This window comes from Triticum dicoccoides, chromosome 7B (assembly GCF_002162155.2).
Source record: "Triticum dicoccoides isolate Atlit2015 ecotype Zavitan chromosome 7B, WEW_v2.0, whole genome shotgun sequence".
Lineage (NCBI taxonomy): Eukaryota > Viridiplantae > Streptophyta > Magnoliopsida > Poales > Poaceae > Triticum > Triticum dicoccoides.
The window spans coordinates 527,597,317-527,616,211 of record NC_041393.1 but is presented as its reverse complement, the minus strand read 5'-3'; the positions used below and the strand labels follow the sequence as shown (position 1 = coordinate 527,616,211).

General features: G+C 40.4%; 1 protein-coding gene across 3 annotated transcripts; it reads right to left on the bottom strand.

Moving 5' to 3' along the window:
- Positions 1–13,498: 13,498 nt before the first annotated feature.
- LOC119336046 (protein ALP1-like) lies at positions 13,499–18,256 on the bottom strand. 3 transcript variants are annotated; one of them, XM_037608086.1, is made up of 6 exons: positions 16,663–17,573; positions 15,889–16,574; positions 15,373–15,728; positions 14,551–15,127; positions 14,233–14,295; positions 13,499–13,788 (listed from the first exon to the last, which is right to left on the bottom strand). In XM_037608086.1, the coding sequence occupies exons 3-5, from the start codon at positions 15,724–15,726 to the stop codon at positions 14,276–14,278; spliced, it is 951 nt and encodes a 316-aa protein (XP_037463983.1). In that variant the 5' UTR covers positions 15,727–15,728; positions 15,889–16,574; positions 16,663–17,573; the 3' UTR covers positions 13,499–13,788; positions 14,233–14,275. The 3 variants fall into 3 exon arrangements, with proteins under 3 accessions (XP_037463983.1, XP_037463984.1, XP_037463982.1); XM_037608087.1 differs by lacking the exons at positions 15,889–16,574; positions 16,663–17,573 and adding an exon at positions 18,026–18,256; XM_037608085.1 differs by lacking the exons at positions 13,499–13,788; positions 14,233–14,295; positions 14,551–15,127; positions 15,373–15,728 and having other exon boundaries at positions 15,901–16,574.
- Between the last annotated feature and the right edge of the window lie 639 nt (positions 18,257–18,895).

Here is an 18,895-nt window from a genome sequence, read left to right as displayed (position 1 = left end):
AAGATTATAGGTAGGCAGGTTACCTAAGTCTTCGTAGCAGCGTAAGTAGATGTAGGATTATCGATACTTGGCTAGTCAAATGTTGGCATTGCTAAATATTGGCAACACCAAGACTTGCCAACAATTGTCAACTATATGTGAGATAGACAAGACAACTCGGTAACCAATTAAGTAGCCAATATTTGGCACAATGCGAAACATGGCATGCCAATTTTTGGCACCAAACCAATTATGCTCATTGTTTTTTATATGGCCACTCATGCCAAGTGGTCATGTGTCACATCTTTTGCTTTGGAAACCTTTGTTTGTTTCTATTAGTGTCACGTATGATCATTTGATGTCAATTGTGTTATCATTGATGGCCCCGTGGGCCTGTAGTGTTATGTACTGCAGCCTAGATGTTGCTAAGCATTATGCTATTTATGACATGTGTTATTCTTTGTTATGTTATAGTCATCTTTATGATGTCATGGTGTCGTTGTCATCTTTATTATCTGAATACTGGATGGCAGTAAACTTATTTACTTTGATAAAGTAGAGTGATTTTACTGGAGATTTTGATCAACTATAGTCAATTTGCTCTAGGATTCATGCTCTGTGTAGCCTTAAATTCTTCTTCCAAGTTTGCAGTGTTCATGTACTAGGGTTTGTTCCTCTATTTTTCTTGTCAGCATAGTTGGCGTCCTACATTTGACTACAATGTTTCATATTTCTTTTTGGTTTCTTTCTTCCCATTTGGCAACATTAGAATATACACATATGGACATGGCTATATGATTGTCTTCACCTTTCTGTAGACATTCATGAGGGGCGACTCGTGCCACATTTGAGCCGCCTAATATGCACAGAATATGCAAAGATGTCTTGATTTTCCATCATGCTACAATTATGAGTAGTAACTGATTTATTATTATGCTAATAATGTCATGGGGTTCCACAATTTGAACGGACAACAAGCAAGGCGTATGTGATGGCAGATGCCAGCACTCGCTCAGATGCATGCTAACTTTGGCCATCTCATGCTCTACGAACACATGCAGTCACATAAATGATTACCGCGACAATAAAAACAATTTATGCTATACTTTAAGGTTTCTAAATGAACATATATTTGATACTAACTAATATCGTCTATAGTTTAGTATAACAAAAGCTAGCTACAACAAGGTAGTATGCCACTTATGTAGTAGTTGCATCATATCACTTTGGGGGCGATTGATCCTAAGTCTGCACCTGTACCTGCACGTTTTCATTGTCTTCCCTTGATTTACATTATGTTGGACATTGCTCCAGTAAAACAAGTGATATATTCCGTAATGGTTTTATTCTTTCTAGACCCAAGAAACGTGATGGTCATATGATTATGCAAGTGTGAGTTCGAAGTTGACCATTTAGAATATCCAATACCATCATATTATTTTACACTTGTTTTCTTAACGTCATGTGATACAAAATTTCCATAGGAACACGTCATGCATCATCTAGTTTATAATATGATCGAGCTCACAAATACTGCAATCTTAAATAAGACTATACTAACATTTAATTGACCATTAGCTTGCTGCCTAGCTACATGTATTTTTTGTCTCGCTAAGTATGATCAAGTAGCTACTTTCGTCCACGTGAGTGCCATTATAAAATCTAGCTACCTTGTTCAGAAGTCGCAACTTAATAAGCGAATATGATTGGTATTTTTAATATAAAGTTAAGTGATATATTTCTTTCCTGGTATAGCGATTACCACTGCACCGTACCCACCTTGCCACTCATAAACAAGATGCAAGTGATCGGAGAGTCGATATTCACGTCATAGTGTTTCCTCTACAGGAGAGGGGAGTGAAAGCACAAGTGCTCCCTGGGTGACTTTGATAATTCATGACAACATATCTTTTGTTGGACTAATACTTCTACCTAGTGTATTTCAGATAAGTTCAATATTGGAGTGGCATGGACATGGACAAGAGGATGTGGAACCCCTTCAAGATGCTAAGGACAAATATTAGCAAAATCTCAGGACTCTACATTTTCCATTTTAGTGATCCCAGATCACATTGAGTCCATAGGAAAGCCAATACTATTAAAAGGGGATGAAGTGTTGCTTAATGACTTGCTTGCTCAAAGTGCTTAGTGATATGCTCCAAAACCCTCATACACTTTCTCACATCCACATATATCCTAAACCTGAATGTCAAACTCGGCCCCACCAAATTTGTCTATCCGGCGCCACTGAGTTTCATCTAATACAGCCACTGCCAAACCCTAGTCACTTCGATCTCACCGATGGGATCTCGGTCTCACAGAGATGGGCTTGCAAACTTCCTGTTACCAGTTGCAGAAATTTCAGTCTCACCAAATTTGTTCAGTCAGTCCCACTGAGTTTGCTTGACCAATCCTATGTTTGCTTATTACTAAAACCGGTCTCATCGAATTTGAGTAATCGGTCAAACCGAGTTGAGGTTTTAGCCTAACCCCTGCACATCGGTCCCACCGAGTTGACCAAGTCGGTCCCATCGAAAACTCTAACGTTCATATTTTGACCTGAATCGGTCTGACCGAGTTTTCCGATTCGGTCCCACCGAGTTTGGGAATCTGTGTGTAACGGTTAGATTTTGTGTGGATGCAATATATACCCCTGATACGTCTCCGTCGTATCTATAATTTTTTATTATTCCATGCCAATATTATTCAACTTTCATATACTTTTGGCAACTTTTTATACTATTTTTGGGACTAACATATTGATCCACTGCCCAGTGCCAGTTCCTGTTTGTTGCATGTTTTATGTTTCGCAGAAACCCAATATCAAACAGAATCCAAACGGGATAAAAACGCATGGAGAATTATTTTGGAATATTTGGGATTTTCCGGAGGAAGAATCAAGGCGAAATGGTGCCCGAGGTGGCCAAGAGATAGGGGGGCGCGCCTGGCACTCTCCTAGGCCACCCGTAAAACGGTTGATGCCCTTATTTTTCCGCAAGAAAGCTAATTTTACGAGAAAAATCTGGGCGAAAGATTTACCCCAATCGGAGTTACGGATCTCCGGATATAAAAGAAACGGTGAAGGGGCAGAATCTGAGAACGCAGAAACAGAGAGATAGATCCAATCTCGGAGGGGCTCTCGCCCCTCCCAAGCCATGGGAGCCAAGGACCAGAGGGGAAACTCTTCTCCCATCTAGGGAGGAGGTCAAGGAAGAAGAAGAACAAGAAGGGGGCCTCTCTCCCCCTTGCTTCCGGTGGCGCCGGAGCGCTGCCAGGGGCCATCATCATCACCGCGATTTTCACCAACACCTCCGTCATCTTCACCAACATCTCCATCACCTTCCCCCCTCTATCTACAGCGGTCCACTCTCCCGCAACCCGCTATACCCTCTACTTGAACATGGTGCTCTATGCTTCATATTATTATCCAATGATGTGTTGCCATCCTATGATGTCTGAGTAGATTTTCATTGTCCTATTGGTGGTTGATGAATTGCTATGATTGATTTAATTTGCTTGTGGTTATGTTGCTGTCTTTTGGTGCCCATCATATGAGCACACGCGTGGATCACACCATAGGGTTAGTTGTATGTTGATAGGACTATGTATTGGAGGGCTAGAGTGACAGAAGCTTCAACCTAGTATAGGAATTGATGCATACGGGATTGAAGGGGGACCAATATATCTTAATGCTATGGTTGGGTTTTACCTTAATGAACGTTAGTAGTTGCGTATACTTGCTAATAGTTCCAATCATAAGTGCATAGAATTCCAAGTCAGGGATGACATGCTAGCAGTGGCCTCTCCCACATAAAACTTGCTATCAGTCTAGTAAAGTAGTAAATTGCTTAGGGACACTTTCACAACTCCTACCACCACTTTTTCCACACTCTCTATATTTGCTTTATTGCATCTTTATTTAAAAAGCCCTACTTTTTATTTACGTGTTCTTTATTATCTTGCAAACCTATCCTATCACACCTACAAAGTACCTGTAGTTTCATACTTGTTCTAGGTAAAGCGAACGTCAAGCGTGCGTGGAGTTGTATCAGTGGCCGATAGGACTTGAGAGAGTATTTGTTCTACCTTTAGCTCCTCATTGGGTTCAAAACTCTTAGTTATCGAAAGAGGCTACAACTATCCCGTATACTTGCGGGTTATCAAGACCTTTTTCTGGCGCCGTTGCCGGGGAGTCATAGCGTGTGGTGAATAATCTCGTGTGTGCTTGTTTGCTTTATCACTAAGTAATTTTTATTTGCTGTTCTAAGTTGTTCTCTATCTTTAGTTATGGGTAGGAAACGAAAAATACCAAAAAAATAGTTGTACCTACTACACCAATGGTTAAAGAACCACTCAAAATCTATCACACTCCTAAAGCTTTTTACTTGGATCATCTTCGATCCCTTTGTGCTCGTGCTGAAACCCCAACTAGCTTAGTTGAGCGCAAATCTTTAGATGAGAATGCTTTTTATGTGCGACACCGTATATCTGAAAAAGGGAAACTATTATGGGATCAAATTTAGCGTTTGCAATGCTATGCTTGGAATTTATGTGAAATATATAAGTTTACTTGTTGTTCTAAAGACCCTAAGAAACACCTACCCTATCAATGCTTGTTTAGTGATAATGGAATTGTATCTTCGTACGCTAAGGGTGTTTATAATTACTATGATATTCAACAAATTGAAGAATTTGTTGCTTTTAAGGGTGCTTATGAGATTGCTTCTTTGATTGAAAAGTATGATGCTACTCTTTACAAATCTAATTTTTTTGCCATATTTCAATATTGTTATGATAATTATGCTTCTAATACCTATGTTAAACCATATATTGAGGACTCCTCCGCTGTCCAAGAAGCGACTAATATTTTGCAGGAGTCTATGGAAGAAGAAATTGATGACACTGTGAGCTCATTGGATGAAAAAGATGATGAGGAGAGCAAAGAACAAAAGAAGGAAGAGCGGATTGATCACCCGTGCCCACCTTCTAATGAGAGTAACTCTTCAACTCATACATTGTTTAATTCCCCTTCATGCTTACCGAAGGATGATTGCTATGATGATTGTTATGTCCCTTTAATTCGTTTGGAATATCCCTTTTTGATGATGCTTGCTATGATTGTGGCCAAGATGCCAATATGAATTATGCTTATGGAGATGAACTTGCTATAGTTCCTTATGTTAAACATGAAATTGTTGCTATTGCATCCATGCATGATAGTCCTATTATCTTTTTGAATTCTCCCAACTACACTATATCGGAGAAGTTTGTGCTTACTAAGGATTATATTGATGGGTTGCGTTTTACTACACATGATGATTTTGATAGATATAATATGCATGTGCTTGCTGCTCCTACTTGCAATTATTATGAGAGAGGAACTATATCTCCACCTCTCTATGTTTCCAATACGATAGAATTGCAAGAAACTGTTTATACTATGCATTGGCCTTTACTTGGTATGCATGAATTGTTCTTTTATGACATGCCTATGCATAGGAAGAGAGTTAGACTTCGTTGTTGCATGATATATGTTATTTTGTGCTCACTACTAAATTACAAATCATTGTTAATTAAAATTGGCTTTGATATACCTTGGGATCCGGGTGGATCCATTACTTGAGCACTACATGCCTAGCTTAATGACTTTAAAGAAAGCGCTGCCAGGGAGACAACCCGGAAGTTTTAGAGAGTCATTTATTTCTGTTGAGTGCTTTTATATAGTTAAAAAATAATAAAATAAAGAGGGAAACCTAAAAACTTTTCAAAAAGGAAAGTGAAAGTGAGAGAGACAAGCATTGTTGAAGTGGGAGAGCTCCTTGAACTTTGTTCATGCTCACGGAAACTTTGTGAATATTAATTACAGAAACTTTTCATCAAAAATAATTATCCCCTTGTACAATTCCATTGTATTATAAAAATAATGTGTCAAGGTTTGCCTTTAGGATGTTTACAATGCTTGTTGGTTTGTACGGTGCAGGACAGAAACTTTGGCTGTAGTGCTCGATTTTACATTTTTAACTGGAACGTCAAACGGTTCTGATTCCTTTTGCACTGTCTTTCTGTAAAAAAAAATTATTTTTCCTAATTTTGGTAGAATGTTTGGTGTACCAGAAGTATGGTGAATGTTCAGATTTCTACAGACTGTTCTGTTTTTGACAGATTCTGTTTTTGATGCATAGTTTGCTTGTTTTGATGAATCTATCAATTTATATCAGTGGATTAAGCCATGGAAAAGTTATATTATATTACAGTAGATACAATGAAAAAACAAAATATGAATTGGTTTGCAACAGTACTTAGAGTAGTGATTTGCTTTATTATACTAACGAATCTTACCGAGTTTTCTGTTGAAGTTTTGCGTGGATGAAGTGTCTAATCGAGGATGTCTCGATATGAGGAAAAGGAAGAGAGGCAAGAGATCAAGCTTGGGGATGCCCGAGGCACCCCAAGTAAATATTCAAGGAGACTCAAGCGTCTAAGCTTGGGGATGCCCCGGAAGGCATCCCCTCTTTCTTCAACAAGTATCGGTATGTTTTCGGATTCGTTTCGTTCATGCATTATGTGCAAGTCCTGGAGCGTCTTTTGCATTTAGTTTTCATTTTTCTTTTATGCACCATGCTGGTATGAGATAGTACTTGGTTGATTTATAGAATGCTCATTGCACCTCACTTATATCTTTTGAGTATGGCTTTATAGAATGCTTCATGTGCTTCACTTATATCATTTGAAGCCTGGATTGTCTGTTTCTCTTCACATAGAAAACCACCATTTGTAGAATGCTCTTTTGCTTCACTTATATTTGTTAGAGCGTGGGCATATCTTTTATAGAAAGAACTAAACTCTCTTGCTTCACTTATATCTATTTAGAGAGATGACAGGAATTGGTCATTCACATGGTTAGTCATAAAATCCTACATAAAACTTGTGGATCACTGAATATGATATGTTTGATTCCTTGCAATAGTTTTGCGATATAAAGGTGGTGATATTAGAGTCGTGCTAGTTGAGTAATTGTGAAATTGAGAAATACTTGTGTTGAGGTTTGCAAGTCCCGTAGCATGCACGTATGGTGAACCGTTATGTGATGAAGTTGGAGCATGAGGTGTTTTTTGATTGTCTTCCTTATGAGTGGCAGTCGGGGACGAGCGATGGTATTTTTTTCCTACCAATCTATCCCTCTAGGGTCATGCGTAGTAGTAATTTGCTTAGAGGGCTAAGTAGACTTTTGCAATAAGTATATGAGTTCTTTATGACTAATGTGAGTCCATGGATATACGCACACTCACCCTTCCACTTTGCTAGCCTCTATTGTGCCGCGCAACTTTCGTCAATATCATGAACCCATTATTTACCTTCCTCAAAACAGCCACCATACCTACCTATTATGGCATTTCCATAGCCATTCCGAGATATATTGCCATGCAACTTTCCACCGTTCTGTTATTATGACACGTTCCATCATTGTCATATTGCTTTGCACGATCGTAAGATAGCTAGCATGATGTTTTCATGGCTTGTCCGTTTTTATGTCATTGCTATGCTAGATCATTGCACATCCCGGTACACCACCGGAAGCATTCATATAGAGTCATATCTTTGTTCAAGATATAGAGTTGTAATATTGAGTTGTAAGTAAATAAAAGTGTGATGATCATCATTATTAGAGCATTGCCCCAGTGAGGAAAGGATGATGGAGACAATGATTCCCCCACAAGTCGGGATGAGACTCCGAACTTTATGAAAAATAAAAGAGGCTAAAGAAGCCCAAATAAAAAAGAGGCCAAAGAAGCCCACCAAAAAAAGAAAAGAAAAAAGAAAAAAAAGAAAAAATAAAATAAAGAAAAAATAAAAGAAAGAAAAAATAAAAGAAAGAAAAAATAAAAGAAAAATAAAAAATGAGAGAAAAAGAGAGAAGGGGAAATGTTACTATCCTTTTACCACACTTGTGCTTCAGAGTAGCACCATGTTCTTCATAGAGAGAGTCTCTTATGCTTTCACTTTCATATACTAGTGGGAATTTTTCATTATAGAACTTGTCTTGTATATTCCAATGATGGGCTTCCTCAAAATGCCCTAGGTCTTCGTGAGCAAGCAAGTTGGATGCACACCCACTTAGTTTCTTTTGTTGAGCTTTTCATATATTTATAGCTCTAGTGCATCCATTGCATGGCAATCCCTACTCACTCACATTGATATCTATTGATGGGCATCTCCATAGCCCGTTGATACGCCTAGTTGATGTGAGACTATCTTCTCCCTTTTTGTCCTCACAACCATCACCATATACCACCATAGTGCTATGTCCATAGCTTGCGCTCATGTATTGTGTAAGAGTTGAAAAAGCTGAAGCGCATTAAAAAGTATGAACCAATTGCTGGGCTCGTCATCGGGGTTGTGCATGATTTGAATGCTTTGTGTGATCAAGATGGAGCATACCCAGACTATATGATTTTGTAGGGATGAGCTTTCTTTGGCTAGGTTATTTCGATAAGACATAATTGCTTGGTTGGTATGCTTGAACTATTATTGTTTTTATGTCAAATGATAGACTATTGCCTTGAATTACTCGTGTCTTAATATTCATGCCATGATTAAACTTATGGTCAAGATTATGCTAGGTAGCATTCCACATCAAAAATTATCTTTTTATCATTTACCTACTCTAGGACCAGCAGGAATTAAGCTTGGGGATGCTGATATGTCTCCGTCGTATCTATAATTTTTTATTGTTCCATGCCAATATTATTCAACTTTCATATACTTTTGGCAACTTTTTATACTATTTTTGGGACTAACATATTGATCCAGTGCCCAGTGCCAGTTCCTGTTTGTTGCATGTTTTATGTTTCACAGAAACCCAATATCAAACAGAATCCAAACGGGATAAAAACGGATAGAGAATTATTTTGTAATATTTGGGACTTTCCGGAGGAAGAATCAACGGGAAACGGTGCCCGAGGTGGCCAGGAGATAGGGGGTGTGCCCACCCCCCTGGGCGCGCCTGGCACTCTCCTGGGCCACCTGTAAGGTGGTTGATGCCCTTCTTTTGCCGCAAGAAAGCTAATTTTACGAGAAAAATCTGGGCGAAAGATTCACCCCAATCGGAGTTACGGATCTCCGGATATAAAAGAAACGGTGAAGGGGCAGAATCTGAGAACGCGAAAACAGAGAGATAGATCCAATCTCGGAGGGGCTCTCGCCCCTCCCAAGCCATGGGAGACAAGGACCAGAGGGAAAACTCTTCCCCCATCTAGGGAGGAGTTCAAGGAAGAAGAAGAAGAAGAGGGCCTCTCTCCCCCTTGCTTTCGGTGGCGCCGGAGCGCTGCCAGGGGCCATCATCATGACCGCGATCTTCACCAACACCTCTGTCATCTTCACCAACATCTCCATCACCTTCCCCCCTTTATCTACAGCGGTCCACTCTCCCGCAACCCGCTGTACCCTCTACTTGAACATGGTGCTCTATGCTTCATATTATTATCCAATGATGTGTTGCCATCCTATGATGTGTGAGTAGATTTTCGTTGTCCTATTGGTGGTTGATGAATTGCTATGATTAATTTAATTTGCTTGTGGTTATGTTGGTGTCCTTTGGTGCCCATCATATGAGCGCGCGCGTGGATGACAACATAGGGTTAGTTGTATGTTGATAGAACTATGTATTGGAGGGCTAGAGTGACAGAAGCTTCAACCTAGCATAGGAATTGATGCATACGAGATTGAAGGGGGACCAATATATCTTAATGCTATGGTTGGGTTTTACCTTAATGAACGTTAGTAGTTGCGGATGCTTGCTAATAGTTCCAATCATAAGTGCATAGAATTCCAAGTCAGGGATGACATGCTAGCAGTGGCCTCTCCCACATAAAACTTGCTATCGGTCTAGTAAAGTAGTCAATTGCTTAGGGACAATTTCACAACTCCTACCACCACTTTTCCACACTCGCTATATTTACTTTATTGCATCTTTATTTAAACAGCCCCTATTTTTTATTTACATGTTCTTTATTATCTTGCAAACCTATCCTATCACACCTACAAAGTACCTGTAGTTTCATACTTGTTCTAGGTAAAGCGAACGTCAAGCGTGCGTAGAGTCGTATTAGTGGCTGATATGACTTGAGATACTATTTTTTCTACCTTTAGCTCCTCGTTGGGTTCGACACTCTTAGTTATCGAAAGAGGCTACAACTATCCCGTATACTTGCGGGTTATCAACCCCTCCACCCATTCTTCATTCGTGAGGAGAGCCATCAGAACATACCTCCACTTCCACTACTCATTTTCTGAGAGAGAACCACCTACTCATGCGTTGAGATCTAGATATTCCAATCTACCACAAGAATCTTGATCTCTATCCTTCCCCAAGTTGCTTTCCACTCAAATCATCTTTCCACCATAGCTAAATCTGCGTGAGAGAGTTGAATGTTGGGGAGACTATCATTTGAAGCACAAGAGCAAGGATTTCATCATCAACACACCATCTATTACCTTCTGGAGAGTGGTGTCACCTAGATTGGTTAGGTGCTACTTGGGCGCCTCCGTCAAGATTTTGGAGTTGAACCAAGGAGTTTGTAAAGGCAAGGAGATCGCCTACTTCGTGAAGATCTACCCTAGTGAGGCAAGTCCTTCGTGGGCGATGGCCATGATGGGATAGACAAGGTTGCTTCTTCGTGTACCCTTCGTGGGTGGATCCCTCCGTGGACTTGCGCAACCGTTACCCTTCGTGGGTTGAAGTCTCCATCAAAGTGGATGTACGATAGCACCACCTATCGGAACCACGCCAAAAATCTCCGTGTCTCCAATTACGTTTGCACACTCCAATCTCATCCCTTTATTTTCTTGCAAGTTGCATGCTTTACTTTCCGTTGCTCATATACTCTTTGCATGCTTGCTTGAATTGTATTGTGTATGCTTGAAATTGCATTAATCTACCACCTCAACTTGAAAAACCTAAAAACTGCCAACTTTGTTTGTTGAGGGTCTAATCACCCCACCCCCACCCCTCTAGACACCTCTTCTCGATCCTTTCAATTGGTATCATAGCATTGGTCTCCATTGATTTGGTTTGATCACCATTGGAGGAAGATGGATGAGTCTACGTTGGGGAGTCTTAGACGTAGAGTGTCTATGCTTGATGGAGAGTTCTTTAGTGAGTGGAAAAAATGAGATGCTTGGAATTTTTCATGAATATCACTTGAACAAGTACATTACTACTCCTTGTGAACCCCTTGTTGATCCCTTGCATCCTACCCATGATGAGTCTTTTGACATGACTCGCAGTCTTAGAACTATCAATCTTATCACTAGAGGCTTGCCTAGAAATTTGATTGGTCACTTGCCAACTCTTGATTGTTCTTATACTATATGGAGATTCCTTGAGGAACGATTTCCAGACTATTCCTTGAAAAATTTAGATGAGATTCTTCACAAGTCTATTGCCTTGAATAGGATGAATCCCAATGATTCTAAGTTTGGAGATTGTTTATTCGAGGCTACCAATCTTATGCGTGCTAAAGGAGATGTTGGAATCATTAGCAATATTATTTCCGAAGCTATTAGAATTCATAGAGATGAACATGGTCAAAATCATATATCTAATGAATCACTCTCTCTAGGAAATGATCATTTGCAAGATGATGTTGAACATGGATACTATGATGAGGATGATGATAATGACTTTGATCTTGAAGAGTCTATGAGACACTTTGGTCTTATGGCTAATTGTCGCGGCTACATGGTTGGAGGAAAGGAATGGGTCCTTGATAGTAGATGTATCGATCACATGACCGGAGATAAAGATTTGTTTCGTGAGCTTGCTGAAAACGACGGCCCTCGAAAGTCACTTTCGGTGATAACTCAAAGGGTAAGGTGGTTGGCCTCGGTAAGGTGGCCATCTCACATGACAACTCCATACAAAATGTTATGCTTGTTGAATCTCTTGGCTATAATCTACTTTCTGTATCTAGACTAGCTGACTTTGGTTTCAATGTCCTATTTACTGAAGTAGATTGCCAAGTGTTTTGAAGAGATAATCATAAAATGGTCTTTACCGGCATACGTAGAGGTGATCTATACATTGTTGATTTCACTAAAAAGGCTCAACCTAGAACTTGTTTAATTGCTAAATCTTCCAAAGGCTGGTTGTGGCATAGACGGTTAGGTCATGTCGGCATGTGAAACCTTGACAAGATTATTAAAGGTGATCATATCCTTGGTGTTAAAGATGTCATATTTGATAATGATAGACTTTGCAGCGCTTGCCAAGCAAGAAAATAGGTTGGAGGAAGCCACCCTATGAAAAATATCATGACCATGAGAAGACCGCTCGAGCTACTTCACATGGATTTTTTGGTCCCAACGCTTACAAAAGTCTTGGTGGTAACTCGTTTGGACTAGTCATCGTTGATGATTTTTCAAGATTTACGTGGGTGTTCTTTCTTGATGATAAATCGCAGGTTCAAAAGATCTTCAAAAACTTCGCTAGGAAGGCCCAAAATCAATTTGAAGTGAAGATCAAGAAGGTTCGCAGCGACAACGGAACAGATTTCAAGAACGCCAATGTGGACACCTTTCTTGACGAAGAAGGGATCTCACATGAGTTCTCGGCAACGTACACACCTCAACAAAACGGAGTTGTTGAGAGGAAGAACCGAACGCTCATCGAAATGGCGAGAACGATGCTCGATGAGTACGAGACGCCAAAACACTTTTGGGCAGAAGCGGTTGAGATAGCTTGTCATGCAATGAATCGTCTATATCTTCACAAGCTACTCGGCAAGCCGGCATACGAGCTCCTCACCGGTAACAAACCCCAAGTTGGATACTTTCGGGTATTCGGCTCAAAGTGTTACATTCTTGACAAGCATCGTCGTTCGAAATTTGCTCCTATGTCTCATGAAGGTTTCCTACTCGGTTATGGCTCAAACTCTCACACTTACCGTGTCTACAACAATTTCACCCGAAAGGTTGAAGAGACGATAGATGTGAAGTTAGATGAATCTAACGGCTCACAAGTAGAGTAATTGCCAATTGATGTAGGTGACAAAGATCCTTTGGAAGATATCCAAGACTTGTCTATCAGCAAGATTCGCCCAATGGAGGTGAAGGAGTGTACCTCGTCTGTCCAAGTGGAAGCCTCAACCTCACGCCAAGGTGAACACGAGTTGACTTGGAGGCATCCACGAGTGGGACACATCAAGACGATGAGAACGAGGATGTACAACAAGGAGGTGTTTGTTTACATGAGTGGTAACGTAAAGGGAAACAGATTACATAGTGTAACAGCTCCGGACTGGAAAAACCACATTTTGTTTGGTTCAGCTATGTAAAGGCAACAGACCCCTTAACAATGTTTGTCTTGGCACAATAATACAAACACATCAGCAAGCGCTCTTGAGCATTCCACGTACAGAGCACAAGAAGCAGAGTAATATGAATACATCAGCACAGCTTCACATGCAACTTGCTAGTGCTTCTCCAACATAGCTTCAAATTCATCAAACAAACAAATAAGTTAGATTTTTTTGCATGCATCCAAAGCAAAGATATCTTTTAACCAGAATTTGGCACCACTTTATCAACATTACACATTTTTGAAATGCATATTAACCTCTGGATACAAACTCGGAATTCTACTACACTTCAGAATAAACTTCATAATTAGTCCCTAAAATTGTTTTTATACGACAAATAGAAAGGTAGCTCGGGACGATTCGGAATCTTGCAAAGTAGCTTTTCCATCGATCTTCATCTGCCACAACGTTTATCTTCTCTTCTACTCAAACTTGCTTATGTTCTCATCATCTGCCAATAAGCAAGAGTTAAAATGAGAAATAAAGAAACACAAGCGACAACTGGTAATAACAAGTTTAACTAGAAATTATTTTCTTGTTGAATTGCAAAATTACTTGACCAAGCCTACACATAGCTCACATTTGCTGGTAGAATAAACTAGGAAGACTCTTTTGTTAATTGAACAACTTAATTCTGAATATTCCAGTACAAACTCATACAAGGCTTTCAGGAGTCACTCTTGTATATACCAGTATTAGGAAGACTACTTTCTTTTGTTCATTGCATTAGATGAGCTTATTCAAATGAACCGATTCAAAAGAGGTGGCGCTTTCAACAAGCAACTAGTGAAGTAGAGATTGCAAATGGTAGGCATATACAAGAGGGGATCTCTACCATGCATTCAACACTTTTACAAAGTTAACAATAAGGAAAAGGAGGGGGCTTTTTACACACCAATCATGTCGCCGCTGTTGGAAAAGAACATATTCCTTTCCCATCAACCTTTCTTCCTCTCATCTGCCAATCAGTAGCCAATAATTAGATGTTTTCAGGGTGAACATGGGCAAATGTTACTAGACGATATATCAATGATACTTAAATTTGCAAACATTAGTACTGTAACAACAAGGCATACAATCATGTTCTTTTACACCCAGAACGCATTCCTGGGTTCCATTAACATTAGCAATGACAATTTACAGTAGCTAACAGAAAACAAAAAACAAATTCGGGAAATGATATACACAATAGGTTCATGTGTAAAAGAGATACCGGACATCATATTCAGGACGAAGTCCCTCCTCAGAATGCCTGGAAGCACAAGCATCATGTTCATGTGCTCTGGAGCTTTAGAGAATATAGTTGTAGCTTCAACGATCTCGCTCCTAGTAAATGCAAGCCTAGACAATTCACTAATTGCATTTTCTCTTGATTTCTGTTGAGGGTCTTCTTGTGCTACTTCTCGCGCCATTGCTGTTGTAAATGATGTTGTCGTTGCACCCACATGTTGTGTCACGTTGTTCAGCTGGTTATTAACATCTTGAAGCATGGCTGCAAATGGATCGCTTGGTCCTGTCGCCTTCTTTGGCCTTGGCTCCTTTTTCTGCCTCTTCGAACTAGTTGTATCAATAGAGCAAGTGTCAATGGACCGTCGAGCTGTTCCTATTGAGATCATGTCCTCTTCCTCATTTTCTTCTTCCTCCATAGCAATTTCCTTCTCCAAGTTTCCCACTTCCTCTCCAAAGCCTTCCGCACTTTCTCCTGTTGCAATGTCTTTGCCATAGATAGAAGCCAATTGTTCAAAGTATGGAAATGAAACACCATACAATCCCTTAGCCTCCTTGTGAATCTACATGTTTTTTACAAAAGAAGAAAGTTGGTTTTCGATAGCAAGGACAATAACAAGGGATAGAAACAGTACTACTTTCTCCTTGAATATCTTAGGAATAGTAGCACTAACAGCAAGGGATGATCCAAATACAAAAAATACTGAAGATAAAACACTACAATAACAGGTAACCAAGGTACAATAGCAAGGAAATTCAGCACAAAGCATTACTAAGGAATTCAGTTTTAGTGGTTCAAGTGATCTACCTGACAATGAGCTTCATATTGTGCCTTCTCGCACTGAATCATCTTTAGACTTCCATCCCATGTGAAACCACTTTTGGATAGCATTACTTCAACGGCACCAAATTTCTTCCTGAAGTGCCTCAATCTTGATTCAATGTGCGGAGATGCAGTGATACCACGGCCTGGACACTTTTCAGCAAGATGCTTTTCCAATATCCCCAGGTATCCACCCTTGAAGGCACCATCAGCTTTCCACCTCGGGTCCAAAGATAACACATACAAAGCTTTAATAAGCTCATCGTCCTCATCGGAAGACCAATTCCTTTTATTCTTGCCTCTTCCACGAGTCGTGCTCAAGCTATCCACACGGTCCATATCTGCACAAGCAAGAATGGGTACAAATGAGATGGCAAATATATATGAAAGAGAACAAATGCAAACGAGATGCAATTGTAGTTCGCAAATATAATTGAAAGGAAACAAATGTAAATGAGATGGAAATATATATAGAAGGGAACAAATAGAAATAACTTATACCTCAATGCGCCCAAGCACCCCTATGTCTATTATACATGCCCTGAGCAAGTTCATTCCGAAAAATTGTCCACTCATTCGAAGTTGAGATAGAAGTGATGAATTCTGGTTGTTTCAATTCTTCCTCCATGTCTTCTAATGTTTCTTGTATTATTGGCTCGTTGATATCAAGTGGGTCGACAAACATCTTTTGCAATATAAGATTATGCAAGAGTGCGCATGCCATGATGAGTCTTCATGGGAAAAAAGGAAGGAGACCTCAAAATCCCCCACCGGCCCTTCAGCCTTCCAAAGCACCTTTCTACTATATTTCGGGCTCTAGCGTGGCGCATGTTGAGATATTCTTCTGCGCTACGAGGTGGATTTTGTGGTGTCCAACCACCCAAGTGATACCTTTGACCTCGATATGGAGCTAAAAATCCTTTTGCGTTTGTGTAGCCAGCATCTACAAGATAATATTGGCCTTCGGGGACACGCAACCCATTTGGCCGTGAGATGGCATCCCTAAGAACCCGACCATCACGTGCAGAACCTTCCCAACCGGGTAATATGTAGATGAATTGCATGTCAGGTGCACATACACCTAACACATTTGTATCTATATCACCCAAGCTTGATCGATACCTTCCTTTCAAATTAGCTGGGACTGTTACGCCTATGTGTGTGCCATCTAATGCTCCAAGGCAATTCTACAACATAAAGAGCAATGTGCAAATATTAGCATCTTTTACCACTATTGAGATCATCTAATAATATTTTTTATTAGTAGCTATTTACCTTGAAATACTTCCACTTATCATCGGTACAATCCTCGGGTATAGGTTCAGGCTTCTTAAGTAGCACATGGTGCAGCTTCAAGACAGCTGGAAGACAAGCGTTGAAGTTTCTACTAATTGGCTTAGGGCTTCGATAGAAGAATTTTCCTACTGTCCTATTTTTGAGATGGTGTGATAACACATACAAGAATGATGCCACTATCTCCTCTAATGGTGTGTTCCTTGTACCCTTTAGACCACCAACATCTCTCACCATCTCACATAATATATGAAATGTTCTCCTATCCATAAGAAGTTGACTTATACACATAGCGTCGCTCTCACCAATGAGTCGATACAAGTTCTCTCCCCTTAACTCTCTAATTTTAATTCTCCTTCCTATTTGCCAACATTTTCTCCTATAAGCTAATGCAAACATGAACCACACATAATAGTATACAAGCATAATGGAAGTGGTCAGATTCAAAAATATTGCATTTCTCCTTCCACCCCTCGCACTTAAAGGAAGACGAGCCATAACTGCATAAGGAAAATATACCTATTTAAGGTTGGTATGACTTTCTTTCTTAAAAATTGGTGATAGTACAAAACAAGAAACTGGATAGATTTTAGGATGACGAAAAAACTTGCACATGCATTTGTCATGTAAAGGTACAATGGATTCAAAAAAACTTGCACATCAGAAGCCTAATTAAGTCATATACAAATACAACTGCTGCATATGGATAGGAAAATTGCATATCAGAAAACTAGAGGAACAGTCAACCAATATCTAGCTGATATGCATGTGGATATCACCGTCGATCTACTGGTCATGCAAAGTTCCAAGTATCAGGATATGCCTTCACATCAGAAAGCTAAAGAAGATGGTCCAATTGACAACAGGAACATGCATCGAACAAGACACCTTCCTTCCTTTTCGTGATCACCCAACCTAATTCATCTATTTGCCTAGTTACCTAACTAGAGAGATCAAGAACACATCACAAAAATAGAAAGGACAGAGCACCAATTATACTCCATTAGTCATCCACTAATAAAAGCAAATCGGCGCATATAGACAAAAAAATCGTAGACTAGAGATTAATAACATTCTGGTTTGAATAGTCTCAAGTCAGTGGGCTTCCGGTTCTAGTGGCGCACTCAATACATGATAGATGATGGGAAATTGGCTACACAGAAAACCAACTCTTTGATGGTGATGGGTGAAGCTACGGGATGGAAAAAACATAGCTCTCTGATGGAGTGATGGTGATGGGTGAAGCTACGGGATGGAAATATGTGCTAGACATCAACCTATAAAAGATCAAGAACACATATTTTTGTACTTGAAGATCAAGAACAGCTGGATTAGTAACCCTAACCTTGAGATCTTCAGTAGGAGGTTGATGGAGGAGGAAGAGATCGATCCGGAGATGGGCAAATTGGCCTTGTTGCTCCTCGTAGGCGGCTTCAATGGTCCACCCTCATCAGCGTTTGAGGCGGCTAGCGAGGTCGTCCCCGGCGACTGATGTGACAAGGTCGATCCCGGCGGTTGGACTAGGAGGAGAGGACCGAAGGGAGTCTAGGGGAGGTGGCGACGCGGCATCACTGGACTTGAGGGGAGGCGGCGGTGCGGCAGCGCGGGGCTCGAAGGGAGGCGGCGGCGCGGCGAGATCTAGGGGAGGAGTGAGTCGTGGGGGAGGAGCTGAGTCGGGAGCGGTAAGGAAACCTTACCAGTGGGGGTGGGGGGTATCAATTAATAGCTAGCCCGAAACTGATTACAGAGGGACATGATTACAGAGGTGTCTCACCAAACGCATGTAACGGTATCCCTTTACACTGTAAACAGGTGACGGGCGGGATTTGACGAAACCAACACATCCCAAGATGAACCTCGACGACCCCCTTCTCCACCTCCACGGGAGAACAACCATGCCAACAACAACGAAGAAAGATAAGAAGAAGAACATGACAATGAAGAGGATGTTCTACCCCGACCCAAACAAAAGCTATCACGAGTTTGAGCAAGAGTCTCAAGAGATCATCCCGTCGAACAAATCTTTGATGACATTCAAACTGGGAGAATTACTCACTCTAAAACTCATTTGGCTAACTTTTGTGAACATTACTCATTCGTTTCTAGCATTGAACCTATGAAGGTTGAAGATGCATTAGAAGATCCGGATTGGATAAATGCCGTGCACAAAGAGCTATACAACTTTGACAGGAGCCAAGTGTGGACATTGGTTGAG

Bases quoted from the DNA above. Each gene is read 5' to 3' on its own strand.
- LOC119336046 (XM_037608085.1), bottom strand. From the start codon at position 17,178: ATGGCTCGTCTTCCTTTAAGTGCGAGGGGTGGAAGGAGAAATGCAATA. The intron at 16,575-16,662 runs GTAAATAGCTAC...TTTATGTTGTAG, and splicing joins ATAAGTGGAAGTATTTCAAG to AATTGCCTTGGAGCATTAGA.